Source organism: Mauremys mutica, chromosome 4, assembly GCF_020497125.1.
Source record: "Mauremys mutica isolate MM-2020 ecotype Southern chromosome 4, ASM2049712v1, whole genome shotgun sequence".
Taxonomy (NCBI): domain Eukaryota; kingdom Metazoa; phylum Chordata; order Testudines; family Geoemydidae; genus Mauremys; species Mauremys mutica.
Genome location: NC_059075.1, coordinates 157,447,017 through 157,466,193, shown reverse-complemented (window position 1 = coordinate 157,466,193; position 19,177 = coordinate 157,447,017). Strand labels below are relative to the sequence as shown.

Genomic DNA, 19,177 nt, shown 5'->3' with positions numbered 1-19,177 from the left:
GTCATTCTCCTGTCCACACGCATGCCCCGCCCCCAAGCACACAGCCCCGCCCCGCATTTAGGCCCCGCCCAATCGTCCATCCCCAGTCACGCCGCGCCCGTTATTCAAATTGGCCCCGACTCCTCCCCGCCCTTCCCCCGGCCCGGCCCCCTGCGCTAGGCCCCGCCCCTCGCTCGAACAGCCAACCGTGGCCGCGCCCATTGGGCCACTTGGCCCCGCCCCCCGCGCACAATCCCCGTGCAGGCCCCGCCCTTTGCCCAGGCCCCGCCCCCTGCTCACAATCCCCGTGCAGGTCCCTCCCCTTGCCCAGGCCCCGCCCCCTGCTCACAATCCCCGCCCAGGTCCCTGCCCTTGCCCAGGCCCCGCCCCCTGCGCACAATCCCCGTGCAGGCCCCGCCCCCTGCGCACAATCCCCGTGCAGGCCCCGCCCTTTGCACAGGCCCCGCCCCCTGCGCACAATCCCCGTGCAGGCCCCGCCCTTTGCCCAGGCCCCGCCCCCTGCGCACAATCCCCGTGCAGGCCCCGCCCTTTGCACAGGCCCCTGCTCCCCTCGCACCCCCCCCAGGTGACACGTGGCAGGGAGCCCCCCTGACCCCCAAGCGGGTTCTAGGGCAGCCCCAAGCTCAGTGTTGGGGGAGGTTGTGTGAAATCAGCCCCTCCCCCCCACGGCTCGGAGAGCAACGATCAGCTGCTCGCGAAGGGAGCCTGTGATGGAATAGGGAGGTTTGTGTGGCTGGTAGGTGAGAGCAGGGACTGTCTGTGTGCTTGGTAGGCAGAGACAGGTATGCAGCTGTAACATGAGCCTGGCTGGGGGAGGGGAGGTCTCACCTCTGGCTGGGGCTAGACAAAGGGAAGGGTGGAGTGGAGTCAGTCTTCGGTTTGGGAGCTGGGTGGTGGGTTTTCAGGGGATCCTAGGCTGGGATCCAAGCACCCTGAACCCCCCAGAAAGGCCAGATTGAGGGGTCCTGGCTCTGGACACAAGCTGGGCTGTATCCTGTGTTCCTGTTGTTCAATAAACCTTCTGTTTTACTGGCTGGCTGAGAGTCACTGTGAGTTCAGGAAGAGGGGTGCAGGGCCGGACTCCCCCACACTCCGTGACAGAGCCGGCCCCGCCCCACGCGGCAGGGCGAGCCCCGAGGGCTGGCGATGCCAGGCCGGTCCCAGCTGGGGGTCTCGGGGGGGTTCCAGCTGGGGGCATGGGGGGGTCCAGCTGGGCACGGCAGAGTGGGGCAGGGGCAGCGCACAGGGCGTGTCTGACGCCCCCCTGACAGCTGCTGGGCTGGGGGGATCGAGAGCGAGCGAGCGAGAGGGGGGGGCGGTGTGTGGGGACGGACAGACAGACAGACACGCATGACTAGGTAGGAGGCCGGTAGAGCCGCTCTGTGGGGCTGGATGGAGGGGGTGGGTGGATGGATCGAGGGGGGTGTGGGGGTGGATAGATCGAGGGGGGTGTGGGGGTGGAGGATCAAGGGGGGTGTGGGGGTGGGTGGATCGAGGGGTGTGGGGGGGTGGGTGGATCGAGGGGGTGGGTGGCGGTGGGTGGATGGATCGAGGGGGGTGTGGGGGTAGCTCGATCGAGGGGGGTGTGGGGGTGGAGGATCGAGGGGGGTGTGGGGGTGGATGGATCGAGGGGGGTGTGGGGGTGGATGGATGATAAAGGGGGGTGTGGGGGTGGATCTATAGAGGCGGAGGGTGGCGGTGGATGGATCGAGGGGGCGGTGGGGGTGGATGGATCGAGGGGGTGTGGGGGTGGGTGGATCGAGGGGGGTGTGGGGGTGGATGGATAGATCGAGGGGGGTGTGGGGGTGGATGGATCGAGGGGGTGTGGGGGTGGGTGGAGGATCGAGGGGGTGTGGGGGTGGATGGAGGATCGAGGGAGTGTGGGGGTGGGTGGATGGATCGAGGGGGGTGTGGGGGTGTATGGAGGATCGAGGGAGGGTGGTGGTGGGTGGATGGATCGAGGGGGGTGTGGGGGTGGGTGGAGGATCGAGGGGGTGTGTGGGGGTGGGTGGATCGAGGGGGTGGGTGGCGGTGGATGGATGGATCGAGGAGGGTGTGGGGGTGGATGGATCGAGGGGGGTGTGGGGGTGGATGGATGGATCGAGGGGGGTGTGGGGGTGGGTGGATCGAGGGGGGTTTTGGGGGTGGGTGGATCGAGGGGGGTGTGGGGGTGGATGGATGGATCGAGGGGGTGTGGGGGTGGATGGATCGAGGGGGGTGTGGGGGTGGATGGGTGGATCGAGGGGTGTGTGGGGGTGGGTGGAGGATCGAGGGGTGTGTGGGGGTGGATGGATCGAGGGGGGTGTGGGGGTGGATGGAGGAACGAGGGGGGTGTGGGGGTGGGTGGATCGAGGGGGTGTGTGGGGGTGGATGGATCGAGGGGGGTGTGGGGGTGGATGGATGGATCGAGGGGGTGGGTGGCGGTGGATGGATGGATTGAGGGGTGTGTGTGGGTGGGTGGATCGAGGGGGTGTGTGGGGGTGGATGGATCGAGGGGTGTGTGGGGGTGGATGGATGGATCGAGGGGGGTGTGGGGGTGGGTGGAGGATCGAGGGGGGTGTGGGGGTGGATGGATGGATCGAGGGGGGTGTGGGGGTGGGTGGATGGATCGAGGGGAGTGTGGGGGTGGGTGGATCGAGGGGGTGGGTGGCGGTGGATGGATGGATCGAGGGGGGTGTGGGGGTGGATGGATCGAGGGGTGTGTGGGGGTGGATGGATGGATCGAGGGGGGTGTGGGGGTGGATGGATCGAGGGGGGTGTGGGGGTGGATGGCTGGATAGAGGGGGGTGCGGGGGAGGCTGGAGGAGCGAGTGGGTGGGGGGTGTGGGGTGGATGGATGGATCGAGGGGGGTGTGGGGGTGGGTGGATCGAGGGGGTGGGTGGCGGTGGATGGATGGATCGAGGGGGGTGTGGGGGTGGATGGATCGAGGGGGTGTGGGGGTGGGTGGATCGAGGGGGAGTGTGGCGGTGGATGGATGGATCGAGGGGGGTGTGGGGGTGGGGGGATGATCGAGGGGGGTGTGGGGGTGGATGGATCGAGGGGGTGGGTGGCGGTGGATGGATGGATCGAGGGGGGTGTGGGGGTGGGTGGAGGATCGAGGGGGGTGTGGGGGTGGATGGATGGATCGAGGGGGTGTGGGGGTGGATGGATGGATCGAGGTGAGTCTGGGGGTGGTTGGATCAAGAGGGGTGTGGGGGTGGATGGATCGAGGGGGGTGTGGGGGTGGGAGGATCGAGGGGGGTGTGGGGGTGGGTGGATCGAGGGGGTGTGGGTGGCGGTGGATGGATGGATCGAGGGGGGTGTGGGGGTGGGTGGAGGATCGAGGGGGGTGTGGGGGTGGATGGATCGAGGGGGGTGTGGGGGTGGGTGGAGGATCGAGGGGGGAGTGGGGGTGGATGGATGGATCGAGGGGGGTGTGGGGGTGGATAGATCGAGGGGGTGGGTGGCGGTGGATGGATGGATCGAGGGGGGTGTGGGGGTGGGTGGAGGATCGAGGGGGGTGTGGGGGTGGATGGATGGATCGAGGGGGGTGTGGGGGTGGATGGATCGAGGGGGTGGGTGGCGGTGGATGGATGGATCGAGGGGGGTGTGGGGGTGGAGGATCGAGGGGGTGTGGGGGTGGATGGATGGATCGAGGGGGGTGTGGGGGTGGGTGGATGGATCGAGGGGGGTGTGGGGTTGGATGGATGGATCGAGGGGGGTGTGGGGGTGGGTGGAGGATCTAGGGGGGTGTGGGGGTGGATGGATCGAGGGGGTGGGTGGCGGTGGATGGATGGATCGAGGGGGGTGTGGGGGTGGGTGGAGGATCGAGGGGGGTGTGGGGGTGGATGGATGGATCGAGGGGGGTGTGGGGGTGGATGGATCGAGGGGGGTGTGGGGGCGGATGGATGGATCGAGGGGGTGTGGGGGTGGGTGGATGGATTGAGGGAGGTGTGGGGGTGGATGGATCGAGGGGGGTGTGGGGGTGGGTGGAGGATCGAGGGGGGTGTGGGGGTGGGTGGATGGATCGAGGGGGTGTGGGGGTGGGTGGATGGATCGAGGGGGGTGTGGGGGTGGATGGATCGAGGGGGTGTGGGGGTGGGCGGAAGGAGCGAGGGGGGTGGGGGGGTGGGTGGAGGATCGAGGGGGGTGTGGGGGTGGGTGGATGGATCGAGGGGGTGTGGGGGTGGGTGGATGGATCGAGGGGGTGGGTGGCGGTGGATGGATGGATCGAGGGGGGTGTGGGGGTGGGTGGAGGATCGAGGGGGGTGTGGGGGTGGGTGGAGGATCGAGGGGGGTGTGGGGGTGGGTGGAGGATCGAGGGGGTGGGTGGCGGTGGATGGATGGATCGAGGGGGGTGTGGGGGTGGGTGGAGGATCGAGGGGTGTGTGGGGGTGGATGGATTGATCGAGGGGGGTGTGGGGGTGGATGGATGGATCGAGGGGGGTGTGGGGGTGGGTGGATCGAGGGGGGTGTGGGGGTGGATGGATGGATCGAGGGGGGTGTGGGGGTGGATGGATGGATCGAGGGGGGTGTGGGGGTGGGTGGATCGAGGGGGGTGTGGGGGTGGATGGATGGATCGAGGGGGGTGTGGGGGTGGGTGGATCGAGGGGGTGTGGGGGGGGATGGATCGAGGGGGGTGTGGGGGTGGATGGATCGAGGGGGTGGGTGGCGGTGGATGGATGGATCGAGGGGGGTGTGGGGGTGGGTGGAGGATCGAGGGGGGTGTGGGGGTGGGTGGACGGATCGAGGGGGTGTGGGGGTGGGTGGATGGATCGAGGGGGGTGTGGCGGTGGATTGATGGATCGAGGGGGGTGTGGGGGTGTGTGTAGGATCGAGGGGGGTGTGGGGGGGGATAGATCGAGGGGGGGGGTGGCGGTGGATGGATGGATCCAGGGGGGTGTGGGGTGGAGGATCGAGGGGGTGTGGGGGTGGAGGATCGAGGGGGTGTGGGGGGTGGATGGATGGATCGAGGGGGGTGCGGGGGTGGGTGGAGCATCGAGGCGCGGGTGGGGGTGGATGGATGGATCGAGGGGGGTGTGGGGGTGGATGGATCGAGGGGGGTGTGGGGGTGGATGGATCGAGGGGTGTGTGGGGGTGGGTGGAGGATCGAGGGGGGTGTGGGGGTGGATGGGTGGATCGAGGGGGGGTGTGGGGGTGGGTGGAGGATCGAGGGGGGTGTGGGGGGTGGGTGGAGGATCGAGGGGGGTGTGGGGGTGGGTGGATCGAGGGGTGTGTGGGGGTGGGTGGATCGACGGGGGTGTGGGGGTGGGTGGAGGATCGAGGGGGGTGTGGGGGTGGGTGGGTGGATCGAGGGGGGTGAGGTGTTGGATGGATACACGCGAGTTTGGCGGGGGATGGATGGATCGAGGGGGGTGTGGGGGTGGGGGGAGGGTCGAGGGGGGTGTGGGGGTGGGTGGGTGGATCGAGGGGGGTGTGGGGGTGGATGGATCAAGGGGGGTGTGGGGGTGGATGGATGGATCGAGGGGGGTGTGGGGGTGGGTGGAGGATCGAGGGGGTGTGTGGGGGTGGATGGATCGAGGGGGGTGTGGGGGTGGATGGATGGATCGAGGGGGGTGTGGGGGTGGGTGGGTGGATCGAGGGGGGTGTGGGGGTGGGTGGATCGAGGGGGTGGGTGGCGGTGGATGGATGGATCGAGGGGTGTGTGGGGGTGGGTGGAGGATCGAGGGGGGTGTGGGGGTGGATAGATCGAGGGGGTGGGTGGCGGTGGATGGATGGATCGAGGGGTGTGTGGGGGTGGATGGATCGAGGGGGGTGTGGGGGTGGATGGATGGATCGAGGGGGGTGTGGGGGTGGATGGATGGATCGAGGGGGGTGTGGGGGTGGATGGATCGAGGGGGGTGTGGGGGTGGGTGGAGGATCGAGGGGGGTGTGGGGGTGGATGGCAGGATCGAGGGGGGGTGTGGGGGTGGATGGATGGATCGAGGGGGGTGTGGGGGTGGATGGATGGATCGAGGGGGGTGTGGGGGTGGATGGATCGAGGGGGGTGTGGGGGTGGGTGGAGGATCGAGGGGGGTGTGGGGGTGGATGGATGGATCGAGGGGGTGTGGGGGTGGGTGGGTGGATCGAGGGGGGTTGGGGACGGACAGACAGACAGAGGTGGCTGGAGACACACCCGCCATGCCTGGCCCGAGGTGCCTGGGGAAGGCCGGACGGGCGGGAGACGACGGCCAGTTGCCTGTTTCACTGAAGAGCCACCTGGGGGTTGGGTCCTGGTGCTGCCAGCCCGGACGCCGGGGTCCCGTGCCCCAGCTCGGTCTCTTACAGCTGTTTTCCCTGCACCTTATTTCCACCCCGGTTCCCTTCCTCCCAGAGCGAGCCGGCCCGTGGGTCCCAGACCGGGGAAGTGAAGGGGGGTGTCCAAGGCCCCTCCCCGCGCCTGTCCTGTCCCTTTAAGGCGCCACCCCCACCGAGCTGTGACAGCGAAGGGCGTTAAAATGCTCTGATCTGCAGCCTCCGGATTCACTGTGACACCAGAGCATCTGGAGCTGGTGAGAGCAGGGGGCTGGGAGCCAGGACTCCTGGGTTCTGGCTCTGGGAGGGGGCTGGGAGCCAGGACTCCTGGGTTCTGGCTCTGGGAGGGGGCTGGGAGCCAGGACTCCTGGGTTCTATCTCTGGGACCGGGCTGGGACCCAGGACTCCTGGGTTCTGGCTCTGGGAGGGGGCTGGGAGCCAGGACTCCCAGATTCTGACTCTGGGAGGGGGCTGGAGCCAGGACTCCTGGGTTCTCTTGGCCGGCCTATTTCTATGCACTTTGGAGCAAAGAATCCTGTGGCACCTTATAGACTAACAGACGTTTTGCAGCATGAGCTTTCGTGGGTGAATCCCCACTTCTTCGGATGCAAGGTGGGTGGGTATCACCCACGAAAGCTCATGCTGCAAAACGTCTGTTAGTCTATAAGGTGCCACAGGATTCTTTGCTGCTTGTACAGAACCAGACTAACACGGCTCCCCTCTGATACTCTGCACTTTGGGTCTCCTCCTCCCAGCCAAGCTCCCTGCAGAGCCCTGGGGACTCACATACTGAGCTGTGAAGACGCTTGCAGTGGCTGGGAGGGACAGGCAGGGTGATGGTGGAGACGGCTACCTGGGGGCATGGGGAGGGGTCTCAGCAGAGGGGATTACTGGGGCTGGGCGGGCTGGGGGGCAGGAGTGAGGGGCACCAGTGGGGCTGTGGGGCTGCGGGTCGGGAGTGAGGGGCACCGGCAGGGCTGTGGGGCTGCGGGTCGGGAGTGAGGGGCACCGGCAGGGCTGTGGGGCTGCGGGTCGGGAGTGAGGGGCACCGGCAGGGCTGTGGGGCTGCGGGTCGGGAGTGAGGGGCACCGGCAGGGCTGTGGGGCTGCGGGTCGGGAGTGAGGGGCACCGGCAGGGCTGTGGGGCTGCGGGTCGGGAGTGAGGGGCACCGGCGGGGCTGTGGGGCTGCGGGTCGGGAGTGAGTGAGGGGCACCGGCAGGGCTGTGGGGCTGCGGGTCGGGAGTGAGGGGCACCGGCAGGGCTGTGGGGCTGCGGGTCGGGAGTGAGGGGCACCGGCAGGGCTGTGGGGCTGCGGGTCGGGAGTGAGGGGCACCGGCAGGGCTGTGGGGCTGCGGGTCGGGAGTGAGGGGCACCGGCAGGGCTGTGGGGCTGCGGGTCGGGAGTGAGGGGCACCGGCAGGGCTGTGGGGCTGCGGGTCGGGAGTGAGGGGCACCGGCAGGGCTGTGGGGCTGCGGGTCGGGAGTGAGGGGCACCGGCAGGGCTGTGGGGCTGCGGGTCGGGAGTGAGGGGCACCGGCAGGGCTGTGGGGCTGCGGGTCGGGAGTGAGGGGCACCGGTGACCCTGCGTCTCTCCCCAGCTGCCATGAGCCGGAAAGTCGTGCGCAGCAGCAAGTTCCGCCATGTGTTCGGGCAGCCGGCGAAGGCCGACCAGTGCTACGACGACGTGCGGATCTCGCAGACCACCTGGGACAGCAGCTTCTGCTCCGTGAACCCCAAATTCCTGGCCATGATTGTGGAGGCCAGTGGGGGAGGGGCCTTTATGGTGCTGCCCCTGGCCAAGGTAACTCCGCCCCCCCCACCCAGCCGGTGCCCCTCACTCCCGACCCGCAGCCCCCCCAGCCCCCCTGGTGCCCCTCACTCCCGACCCGCAGCCCCCCCAGCCCCCCTGGTGCCCCTCACTCCCGACCCGCAGCCCCCCAGCCCTGCCAGTGCCCCTCACTCCCGACCCGCAGCCCCCCCAGCCCCCCTGGTGCCCCTCACCCCCTACCCGCCGCCCCCCAGCCCTGCCGGTGCCCCTCACTCCCGACCCGCAGCCCCCCAGCCCTGCCGGTGCCCCTCACTCCCGACCCGCAGCCCCCCAGCCCCCCTGGTGCCCCTCAATCCCCTCCCGCAGCCCCCCCAGCCCCCCTGGTGCCCCTCACTCCCAACCCGCAGCCCCCCAGCCCTGCCGGTGCCCCTCACTCCCGACCCGCAGCCCCCCTAGTGCCCCTCTCTGCCTTACCGCAGCACCTCAGCCCTGCCGGTGCCCCTCACTCCCGACCCGCAGCCCCCCCAGCCCCCCTGGTGCCCCTCACTCCCGACCCGCAGCCCCCCCAGCCCCCCTGGTGCCCCTCACTCCCAACCCGCAGCCCCCCAGCCCTGCCGGTGCCCCTCACTCCCGACCCGCAGCCCCCCTAGTGCCCCTCACTCCCGACCCGCAGCCCCACAGCCCTGCCGGTGCCCCTCACTCCCGACCCGCAGCCCCCCCAGCCCCCCTGGTGCCCCTCACTCCCAACCCGCAGCCCCCCCAGCCCCCTCGGTGCCCCTCACTCCTGAACCGCAGCCCCTGCTAGTCGCGGTGTCTCTCTTGTTGGGCTCATTGCACAGGGGATCCAGCTGTGACCTGACCCGACCCCCCCCCCGGTGCCACGCAGCCCCAGTTCGACTGGGCGAGGGCTGAGCTGTCTCAGACCTGCCCCCCCTCCCCCCAAACCCACTTCCCCTTTTACACGCCTGCTTCCGCCCCAGGTTCAAATTTGGAGCCATTTAAGGCAAAAAAGTCAAGATCTGCCTGTTTGGCGGTTTCACAAAACACCCCCCCCCCCCCGGAAACGCAGACAGATGGAGAGAGATAGAACATTACCTAAGCATGGGGGCTGGGGGGGAGGGGCTGCGGGTCGGGAGTGAGGGGCACCGTTGGAATGGGGGGGCAGGGGCTGCGGGTCAGGAGTGAGGGGCAGCTGGGGGATAAAGGGCCCTGTGTCCTTCCCTGGCCCGGGGGAAGGGGGCGGCAGCATGAGGCCTTGGAGGGACCCTCAGCTCCCAGGATGCTCCGTCTTGTGACTCCATCGTGACCGGAGCAGAAAAACTGAGCAAAGAGAGAACCCCTCCCCCCCCCAGCTCTGCCGGTGCCCCTCACTCCCGACCCGCAGCCCCAGCTCTGCCGGTGCCCCTCACTCCCGACCCGCAGCCCCTGCCAGCCCAGCCCTGCCCCCCCCAGCTCTGCCGGTGCCCCTCACTCCCGACCCGCAGCCCCTGCCAGTCCAGCCCTGCCGGTGCCCCTCACTCCTGACCCGCAGCCCCTGCTAGCCCAACCCTGCCCCCCCCAGCTCTGCCGGTGCCCCTCACTCCCGACCCGCAGCCCCTGCCAGCCCAGCCCTGCCCCCCCCAGCTCTCCCGGTGCCCCTCACTCCCGACCCGCAGCCCCTGCCAGCCCAGCCCTGCCCCCCCCAGCTCTGCCGGTGCCCCTCACTCCCGATCCGCAGCCCCTGCCAGCCCAGCCCTGGCGCCACACACCCCATGTCTCTGGTTTTAGCCCCTTGGCCAGTCCTGGCCTGGCTGTGAGGGAATTTCCCATCATTCCTCAATCCCTGGGGAACTTTTTTCTGGCACTGCCATTTTTGTGGGTGCCACCTGGCTACTCAGGGGGACGACGGGGGGAGCTGGGAGGGGGATTCTGTGCTCAGTGGGTGTGGCATGCAGTGGGGGAGGGACTGTCAATGGGGGGATAAGGAGGGACCCAGGAATCTGGGTGGGTGTGGGGTCAGGGAAGAGTCACATAGGAACCCAGGAGTCCTGGCCTGTGGGTGGAAGCCTAGGAGGGACCCCAGGGAGCTGGTGCTGAAGGAGCAGCCGTCCCGCTACCAGACCCTGCTGCGTTCTCACCACGTTTCCTGCCCCACGGCGGGGGAAGGGCTCATGTCGCCTTTTATGGGCACGTCTGGGGCACTGGGGCTGGGAGCAGTGTCGCAAGACGGACACAGCCAGATACCCGTCCCCCCTCCCCGGGAAACTCCCCTGGCCCTGAGGCCATGGGGGGAGCCGCAGGGACTCTCCACACACACTTAATCCACCCTCCCAGAGCCGGGAGAGAACCCAGGAGTCCTGGCTCCCAGCCCCCCTGCTCTAACCCACCAGCCCCCACTCCCCTCCCAGAGCCGGGAGAGAACCCAGGAGTCCTGGCTCCCAGCCCCCCCTGCTCTAACCCACCAGCCCCCACTCCCCTCCCAGAGCCGGGAGAGAACCCAGGAGTCCTGGCTCCCAGCCCCCCCTGCTCTAACCCACCTGCCCGCACTCCCCTCCCAGAGCCGGGGAGAGAACCCAGGAGTCCTGGCTCCCAGCCCCCCCTGCTCTAACCCACCTGCCCGCACTCCCCTCCCAGAGCCGGGGAGAGAACCCAGGAGTCCTGGCTCCCAGCCCCCCCTGTTCTAACCACCAGCCCCCACTCCCCTCCCAGAGCCAGGGAGAGAGCCCAGGAGTCCTGGCTCCCAGCCCCCCCTGCTCTAACCACCCCACCCCACTCCCCTCCCAGAGCCGGGAGAGAACCCAGGAGTCCTGGCTCCCAGCCCCCCCTGCTCTAACCACCAGACCCCACTCCCCTCCCAGAGCCAGGGAGAGAACCCAGGAGTCCTGGCTCCCAGCCCCCCTGCTCTAACCCACCAGCCCCCACTCCCCTCCCAGAGCCGGGAGAGAACCCAGGAGTCCGGGCTCCCAGCCCCCTGTTCTAAGCACTACGCCCCACTCTTCAACTGCCGCAACCCTGACTCCCACCTGCCCCACAGATATTCAGGGAGTCTCAGGGCTGCACCCCCTGAGGGGGCTGTCGGAGGGGGCAGCAAAGGGGAGAATCCCCCTCACCCTTCCCAGTGCAAAGGGTGAAGCCTCTATTTCCCCCCCTGGTGGACAAAGCCTGTAACTGCAGTCAGGAGCCAGGGTGCAGTGGGGTGAAGGGCGGGGATCTCGGACGCCTGGGTCCTAACTCTGCTCCTCTACCCGCAGACCGGGCGCCTGGACAAGTCCCAGCCCCTGGTGTGCGGACACACGGCCCCGGTGCTGGACATCGAGTGGTGCCCCCACAACGACAACATCATTGCCAGCGGCTCCGAGGACTGCACCGTCATGGTGAGCGGGGGGGGCAGGGGCACCGTCATGGTGAGCGGGGGGGCAGGGGCACCGTCATGGTGATTGGGGGGGGCTGCACCATCATGGTGAGCGGGGGGGCAGGGGCACCGTCATGGTGATTGGGGGGGGCTGCACCGTCATGGTGAGCGGGGGGGCAGGGGCACCGTCATGGTGAGCGGGGGGGCAGGGGCACCATCATGGTGAGCGGGGGAGGCAGGGGCACTGTCATGGTGAGCCGGGGGGGGGCTGCACCATCATGGTGAATGGGGGTCTGGGCTGCACCAGGATGGTGAGCGGGGGGACACTGTCATGGTGAGTGGGGGTGGGGCTGCACTATCATAGTGAGCAGGGGGACACTGTCATGGTGAGCGGGGGGGCACGGGCACCGTCATGGTGAGCGGCGGGGCAGGGGCACCGTCATGGTGAATGGGGGTCTGGGCTGCACCAGGATGGTGAGCGGGGGGACACTGTCATGGTGAGCGGGGGGGCTGCACCATCATGGTGAGCAGGGCAGGGGGGCACCATCGTGGTGAGCGGGGGGTGGCAGCGGGTGGATCCAGAGGCCCCAGGCTGCTCCCCCCAGGGCGTGTGGGGCCAGGCTGACCCGCTCTCTCCTCCCAGGTGTGGGAGGTACCGGACGGGGGGCTGGTGCGCCCCCTGACGGAGCCGCTGGTCACGCTGGAGGGGCACTCGAAGCGTGTTGGCATCGTGGCCTGGCACCCTACGGCCCAGAACGTGCTGCTGAGCGCAGGTACTGCCGGGAGCTGGGGGCGCCCTGCCCCTCCCCCTCCGCCCTGCCCCCCTTGCCCCTCCCCCGCTGACCCTCCCCTGCCCCCCCAGGCTGTGACAACGCCGTGCTGCTGTGGGACGTGGGCTCGGGCCAGGCGCTGCGGGAGCTGCGGGACCTGCACCCCGACACCATCTACAGCGTGGCCTGGAGCCGCGACGGGTCCCGCCTCTGCACCTCCTGCCGGGACCGCCGGGTCCGCGTGATCGAGCCCCGCTCCGGCCGCGTGCTCGCCGTGAGTGGGGGGCGGGGCTATGGCCCGGGGCGGGGCTATGGGGGATACGGGGCGGGGCTATGGGGCATACAGGGCGGGGCTATGACCTGGGGGCGGGGCTATGGGGATACAGGGGCGGGGCTATGACCTGGGGCGCGGCTATGGGGGATACGGGGGCGGGGCTATGACCCAGGGTGGGGCTATGGGGGATACAGGGCGGGGCTATGACCTAGGGTGGGGCTATGGGGGATACGGGGCGGGGCTATGACCTAGGGTGGGGCTATGGGGATATGGGGCGGGGCTATGACCTAGGGTGGGGCTATGGGGCGGAGCTATGACCTGGGGCAGGGCTATGGGGGATACGGGGGCGGGGCTATGACCCAGGGTGGGGCTATGGGGGATACGGGGGCGGGGCTATGACCCAGGGTGGGGCTATGAGGGATACAGGGCGGGGCTATGACCTAGGTGGGGCTATGGGGATATGGGGCGGGGCTATGACCTAGGGTGGGGCTATGGGGCGGGGCTATGACATGGGGGCGGGGCTATGGGGATACAGGGGCGGAGCTATGACCTGGGGCAGGGCTATGGGGGATACGGGGGCGGGGCTATGACCCAGGGTGGGGCTATGAGGGATACAGGGCGGGGCTATGACCTAGGGTGGGGCTATGTGGGATATGGGGCGGGGCTATGACCTAGGGTGGGGCTATGAGGATACAGGGGCGGGGCTATGACCTGGGGGCGGGGCTATGGGGGATACAGGGTGGGGCTATGGGGGATACAGGGTGGAGCTATGGCCTGGGGCAGGGCTATGGGGGATACAGGGGCGGGGCTATGACCTGGGGCGGGGCTATGGGGGATGCGGGGGCGGGGCTATGACCCAGGGTGGGGCTATGAGGGATACAGGGCGGGGCTATGACCTAGGGTGGGGCTATGTGGGATATGGGGTGGGGCTATGACCTAGGGTGGGGCTATGAGGATACAGGGGCGGGGCTATGGGGGATACGGGGGCGGGGCTATGGGGGATACGGGGGCGGGGCTATGGCCTGGGGCAGGGCTATGGGGGATACAGGGGCGGGGCTATGACCTGGGGCGGGGCTATGGGGGATACAGGGGCAGGGCTATGGGCTGGTTTCCTGTCTCTGTGACCCCCGTCTCCCCACAGGAAAAGGCCAGCCCCCACGAGGGCTCCCGGCCGGTCCGCGCTGTCCTGCTGGACGACGGCAAGATCCTCACCACCGGCTTCAGCCGCATGAGCGAGCGCCAGGTGGCGCTGTGGGACCCGGTGAGACCCCCCCGCCACCAGCCCACCCCACCCCACGGGACCCAGTGAGACCCTGCCGCCCCCCCTCCCCCAGTGAGACCCTGCCCCCGCCCCCTCCCTCGGGACCCGGTGAGACCCCCCCCCCCTCCCCCGGTGAGACCCTGCCCCCGCCCCCCCTCCCTCGGGACCCGGTGAGACCCCCCCCGCCCCCACCCCACCCCACCCCACGGGACCCAGTGAGACCCTGCCGCCCCCCCTCCCCCAGTGAGACCCTGCCCCCGCCTCCCCTCCCTCGGGACCCGGTGAGACCCCCCCCCGCCCCCACCCCACCCCATGGGACCCAGTGAGACCCTGCCCCTGCCCCCACTCCCTCGGGACCCGGTGAGACCCCCCCGCCCCCACCCCATGGGACCCAGTGAGACCCTGCCGCCCCCCCCTCCCCCAGTGAGACCCTGCCCCCGCCCCCCCTCCCCCGGTGAGACCCCCCCGCCCCCACCCTCTGGGATCCAGTGAGACCCTGCCCCTGCCCCCCACCCCCGTCCCCCAGTGAGACCCCCCCCCTTACCGACCCAGGGAGACCCTGCCTACCCCCCCCCCCAGCAAGTGACAGGTTGTGATGTGGGAGCCAGGGAGAAACCGCCCCCTCAACCCTCTGTTCTAGCCCCGCCCCCCTCCCTCTGCCCAGCCCCTCCCTGAGTGAGCAGCAGGTGGCGCTGAGGGAGCCTGACCCCCTCTCCTCCCCCCCAGGCGCACCTGGAGGAGCCCATGAACCTGCAGGAGCTGGACACCAGCAGCGGGGTCCTGCTCCCCCACTACGACCCGGACACCGGCATGGTCTACCTCTGCGGCAAGGTCGGCGCGGGACCCAGGCGTCCGGGGCAGCCCACTGGGCTCCCAGCTCCCCCCACTGACCCCCCGTCTGTCCCCCCCACAGGGCGACAGCTCCATCCGCTACTTCGAGGTGACGCCCGAGGCCCCCTACCTGCACTTCCTGTCCCTCTACAGCTCCAAGGAGTCCCAGCGCGGGGGCGGCTGGATGCCCAAGCGCGGCCTGGACGTCAGCAAGTGCGAGATCGCCCGGTACGGGGGGCCCAGCCCCACTGCGCACCCCCAACAATCCCTGAGCCCCCCCCCTCCCCTGGGCCCAGCCCCTCTGCGCACCCCCAACAATCCCTGAGGCCCCCGAATTCCCCTCCAGCCCCACTGCGCACCCCCAACAATCCCTGAGCCCCCCGAATTCCCCTCCAGCCACCCCACCTCCCCTGGGCCCAGCCCCACTGCGCACCCCCAACAATCCCTGAGCCCCCCGAATTCCCCTCCAGCCCCACTGCGCACCCCCAACAATCCCTGAGCCCCCCACCTCCCCTGGGCCCAGCCCCACTGCGCACCCCCAACAATCCCTGAGCCCCCCGAATTCCCCTCCAGCCCCACTGCGCACCCCCAACAATCCCTGAGCCCCCCCCCTCCCCTGGGCCCAGCCCCACTGCGCACCCCCAACAATCCCTGAGCCCCCCGAATTCCCCTCCAGCCCCACTGCGCACCCCCAACAATCCCTGAGCCCCCCGAATTCCCCTCCAGCCACCCCACCTCCCCTGGGCCCAGCCCCACTGCGCACCCCCAACAATCCCTGAGCCCCCCGAATTCCCCTCCAGCCCCACTGCGCACCCCCAACAATCCCTGAGCCCCCCACCTCCCCTGGGCCCAGCCCCACTGCGCACCCCCAACAATCCCTGAGCCCCCCCCCTCCCCTGGGCCCAGCCCCACTGCGCACCCCCAACAATCCCTGAGCCCCCCGAATTCCCCTCCAGCCCCCAGCCTCCCCTGGGCCCAGCCCCACTGCGCACCCCCAACAATCCCTGAGCCCCCCACCTCCCCTGGGCCCAGCCCCACTGCGCACCCCCAACAATCCCTGAGCCCCCCCCCTCCCCTGGGCCCAGCCCCACTGCGCACCCCCAACAATCCCTGAGCCCCCCGAATTCCCCCCCAGCCTCCTCCAGGCCCCCCCGCGGCTGGAAGTGAGACACAGAGGCTGGGCTCAAGCAGAGCCAGGCTGGGGAAGACCCTCCTGAGAGGTGCTGGGCCCAGGACACTTGCGCCCCCATCCCAGATGGGTGGGACCCGAACACCCCACCCCAGCACCTCCCCAAAGAGAACAGGGACGCGCTGACCCCCCAGGGTGGGAGCCAGGACCTAACTGGTTTGTGTCTCTGTATAAAATGGAGTCTCCAAGGGAGCGTCTCTGGCTGGCCGAGGGGGAAGTGGAAAGTCCTGCCCTTCACCGAGCTGCTCCCTGTATTATTGGTGTGGCCGAGTCTGCGGGATCCTAGGACCTGCCTCGCCGACAATGAACCTGGCCTGGCACCTTCGTCCCTTAACGGACCTCGTGGTCATTGGGTGTTTCGCTTGAGGTCTGCGCCGGGCTGGGGCAGCACAGGAAGAACATCTAACCCCATCACTCAGCCCCCCAATCCCCTCCACTGCCAGGATCCCAAGAGACCCCCCCCCGCCACCCTGACCCCCCTTCCCTCTGCATTTCAGATTCTACAAACTCCATGAGCGCAGATGTGAACCCATTGCCATGACGGTGCCCCGCAAGGTGAGCTGGGGGGTCTGGTGGTTAGAGGAGGGGGTGGGGCTGTGAGCCCGGACACCTGGGTTCCATCCCGGCTTGGGGAGGGGCTGCGAGCCTGGAGGCCTGGGTTCCATCCCGGCTTGGGGAGGGGGGCTGTGAGCCCGGACGCCTGGGTTCCATCCCGGCTTGGGGAGGGGCTGTGAGCCCGGACGCCTGGGTTCCATCCCGGCTTGGGGAGCGGGGCTGTGAGCCCGGACGCCTGGGTTCCATCCCGGCTTGGGGAGGGGGGCTGCGAGCCTGGAGGCCTGGGTTCCATCCCGGCTTGGGGAGGGGGGCTGTGAGCCCGGACGCCTGGGTTCCATCCCGGCTTGGGGAGCGGGGCTGTGAGCCCGGACGCCTGGGTTCCATCCCGGCTTGGGGAGCGGGGCTGTGAGCCCGGACGCCTGGGACCCATGCTGGCTCTCTTCTCCCGCAGTCAGACCTGTTCCAGGAGGACCTGTACCCCGACACGGCCGGGCCCGACCCCGCGCTGACGGCAGAAGAATGGTTCGGGGGCAAGGACGCCGGCCCCCTGCTCATCTCCCTGAAGGACGGATACGTCCCGCCCAAGAGCCGGGAGTTCAAAGTCAACAAGAGCATCCTGGAGCCGCGCCGGAGCCAGACCTGCTCCGACGGGGGCAGCCCTGGGGTGAGACAAGGGGGGGGGCTGAGGGTTGGGGGCACAGGTGGGGCTGGGGGAGGGGACCCCATGGCTGGGCCGGCAGGGGCTGCGGGTCGGGAGTGAGGGGCACCGATGGGGCTGGGCTGGCAGGGGCTGCGGGTCGGGAGTGAGGGGCACCGGTGGGGCTGGGGGAGGGGACCCCATGGCTGGGCCGGCAAGGGCTGCGGGTCGGGAGTGAGGGGCACCGGTGGGGCTGGGGGAGGGGACCCCATGGCTGGGCCGGCAGGGGCTGCAGGTCGGGAGTGAGGGGCACCGGTGGGGCTGGGGGAGGGGACCCCATGGCTGGGCCGGCAGGGGCTGCAGGTCGGGAGTGAGGGGCACCGGTGGGGCTGGGGGAGGGGACCCCATGGCTGGGCCGGCAGGGGCTGCGGGTCGGGAGTGAGGGGCACCGGTGGGGCTGGGGGAGGGGACCCCATGGCTGGGCCGGCAGGGGCTGCGGGTCGGGAGTGAGGGGCACCGGTGGGGCTGGGGGAGGGGACCCCATGGCTGGGCCGGCAGGGGCTGCGGGTCGGGAGTGAGGGGCAGCACACGAGCTCTCCCCCTCCCCAGGCGCTGGAGAAGTTGACCGAGGACGTGCGGCAGCTGCAGGCGACGGTAGCGGAGCAGGAGCGACGCATCGCGGTGCTGGAGGCGCAGGCTGCCAAATAGCCGGGGGGAGCCTCTGTCCCCCACCCCAACCTTCTGTCCAACTCAGGGCTTCCCCATGACACTGGAACCCCCCTGCCCCCCACAAGCTTTGCTGCTGGAGCCTCCTCCTGCCCCCCCCCCCAGCATCTGCCATGGCCAGAGACCCACCTTTGTGGGGGGCCAGGTCCTGCCCAGGTAACCCTCAAATGCCCCCATAACCCCCCTTCCCCCCCCCCCCAGTCTCTGGGAGGCCGGATCCCTCCCGCCCTGTACAGAGAAGCTTTTATCTTTTTTACCTTGTTTTTTTAAGTCATGGGGGGTGGGGGGAATAATGGGGGGATACGGCGGAACTGGGGGGCCACCCCAGGGGAGGGGACGGATGCCAGTGTCTTTCTGCTGTGAAGGTTTCTACAAATAAACTTTGTAAATAGCACCTGTGCCTCGCTTTGTGCTGGGGGTGGGGGGTGGCTGAGACCCCCCCAATGGTGGAGAGGGGGGGGAAACGGCGGATGCCTCCACGCGTCACGGCCCTGAGGCTTCGATAGAGCAGGGACGTGTGTTTACTCTGAAGGCTACTGATGGCAGCTTTGCAGGACACATTGAACCAAGGGATTGTTAAAGCCACAAATGGTTCAACTGCCCCCCTCCCAATTCATAACCTGAAATCCCCCAGTTGGGTCCTCCAGGAATAGTGGGTATGGCTGCGGGACGGGCAGGGCTGGGCTAGTAGGGGGCTGCGGGTCGGGAGTGAGGAGCACTGGCAGGGCTGGGCTGGCAGGGGCTGCGGGTCGGGAGTGAGGGGCACCGGCAGAGCTGGGGGGGGCAGGGCAGGCAGGGGCTGCGGGTCGGGAGTGAGGAGCACTGGCAGGGCTGGGCTGGCAGGGGGCTGCGGGTCGGGAGTGAGGGGCACCGGCAGAGCGGGGGGGGGCCAGGGCAGGGCTGGCAGGGGCTGCGGGTCGGGAGTGAGGGGCACCAGCAGAGCTGGGGGGGGCAGGGCAGGGCTGGCAGGGGCTGCGGGTCGGGAGTGAGGAGCACTGGCAGGGCTGGGCTGGCAGGGGCTGCGGGTCGGGAGTGAGGGGCACCAGCAGAGCTGGGGGGGGCAGGGCAGGGCTGCGGGTCGGGAGTGAGGAGCACTGGCAGGGCAGGGCTGGCAGGGGCTGCGGGTCGGGAGTGAGGGGCACCGGCAGGGCTGGGCTGGCCGGGGCTGCGGGTCGGGAGTGAGGGGCACCGGCAGAGCTGGGGGGGGCAGGGCAGGGCTGCGGGTCGGGAGTGAGGAGCACTGGCAGGGGAGGGCTGGCAGGGGCTGCGGGTCGGGAGTGAGGGGCACCGGCAGTGCAGGGCTGGCAGGGGCTGCGGGTCGGGAGTGAGGAGCACTGGCAGGGCTGGGCTGGCAGGGGCTGCGGGTCGGGAGTGAGGGGCACCGGCAGAGCTGGGGGGGGGCAGTGCAGGGCTGGCAGGGGCTGCGGGTCGGGAGTGAGGAGCACTGGCAGGGCTGGGCTGGCAGGGGGCTGCGGGTCGGGAGTGAGGGGCACCGGCAGAGCTGGGGGGGGGCAGGGCAGGGCTGGCAGGGGCTGCGGGTCGGGAGTGAGGGGCACCAGCAGAGCTGGGGGGGGCAGGGCAGGGCTGGCAGGGGCTGCGGG

The 19,177-nt window shown here is 69.7% G+C and overlaps 1 protein-coding gene across 2 annotated transcripts; it reads left to right on the top strand.

Annotated features, from left to right (window-relative positions):
* Positions 1 to 1,321: 1,321 nt before the first annotated feature.
* On the top strand, positions 1,322 to 17,970 carry CORO1A (coronin 1A). Of its 2 annotated transcripts, XM_045013321.1 has the most exons (12): positions 1,322 to 1,358; positions 6,315 to 6,492; positions 7,833 to 8,035; positions 11,233 to 11,355; positions 11,977 to 12,106; positions 12,196 to 12,377; positions 13,519 to 13,638; positions 14,365 to 14,469; positions 14,552 to 14,697; positions 16,156 to 16,213; positions 16,665 to 16,877; positions 17,460 to 17,970. In XM_045013321.1, the coding sequence occupies exons 3-12, from the start codon at positions 7,838 to 7,840 to the stop codon at positions 17,556 to 17,558; spliced, it is 1,374 nt and encodes a 457-aa protein (XP_044869256.1). In that variant the 5' UTR covers positions 1,322 to 1,358; positions 6,315 to 6,492; positions 7,833 to 7,837; the 3' UTR covers positions 17,559 to 17,970. The 2 variants fall into 2 exon arrangements, with proteins under 2 accessions (XP_044869256.1, XP_044869255.1); XM_045013320.1 differs by lacking the exon at positions 1,322 to 1,358 and having other exon boundaries at positions 6,101 to 6,492.
* The last annotated feature ends 1,207 nt before the right edge of the window (positions 17,971 to 19,177 follow it).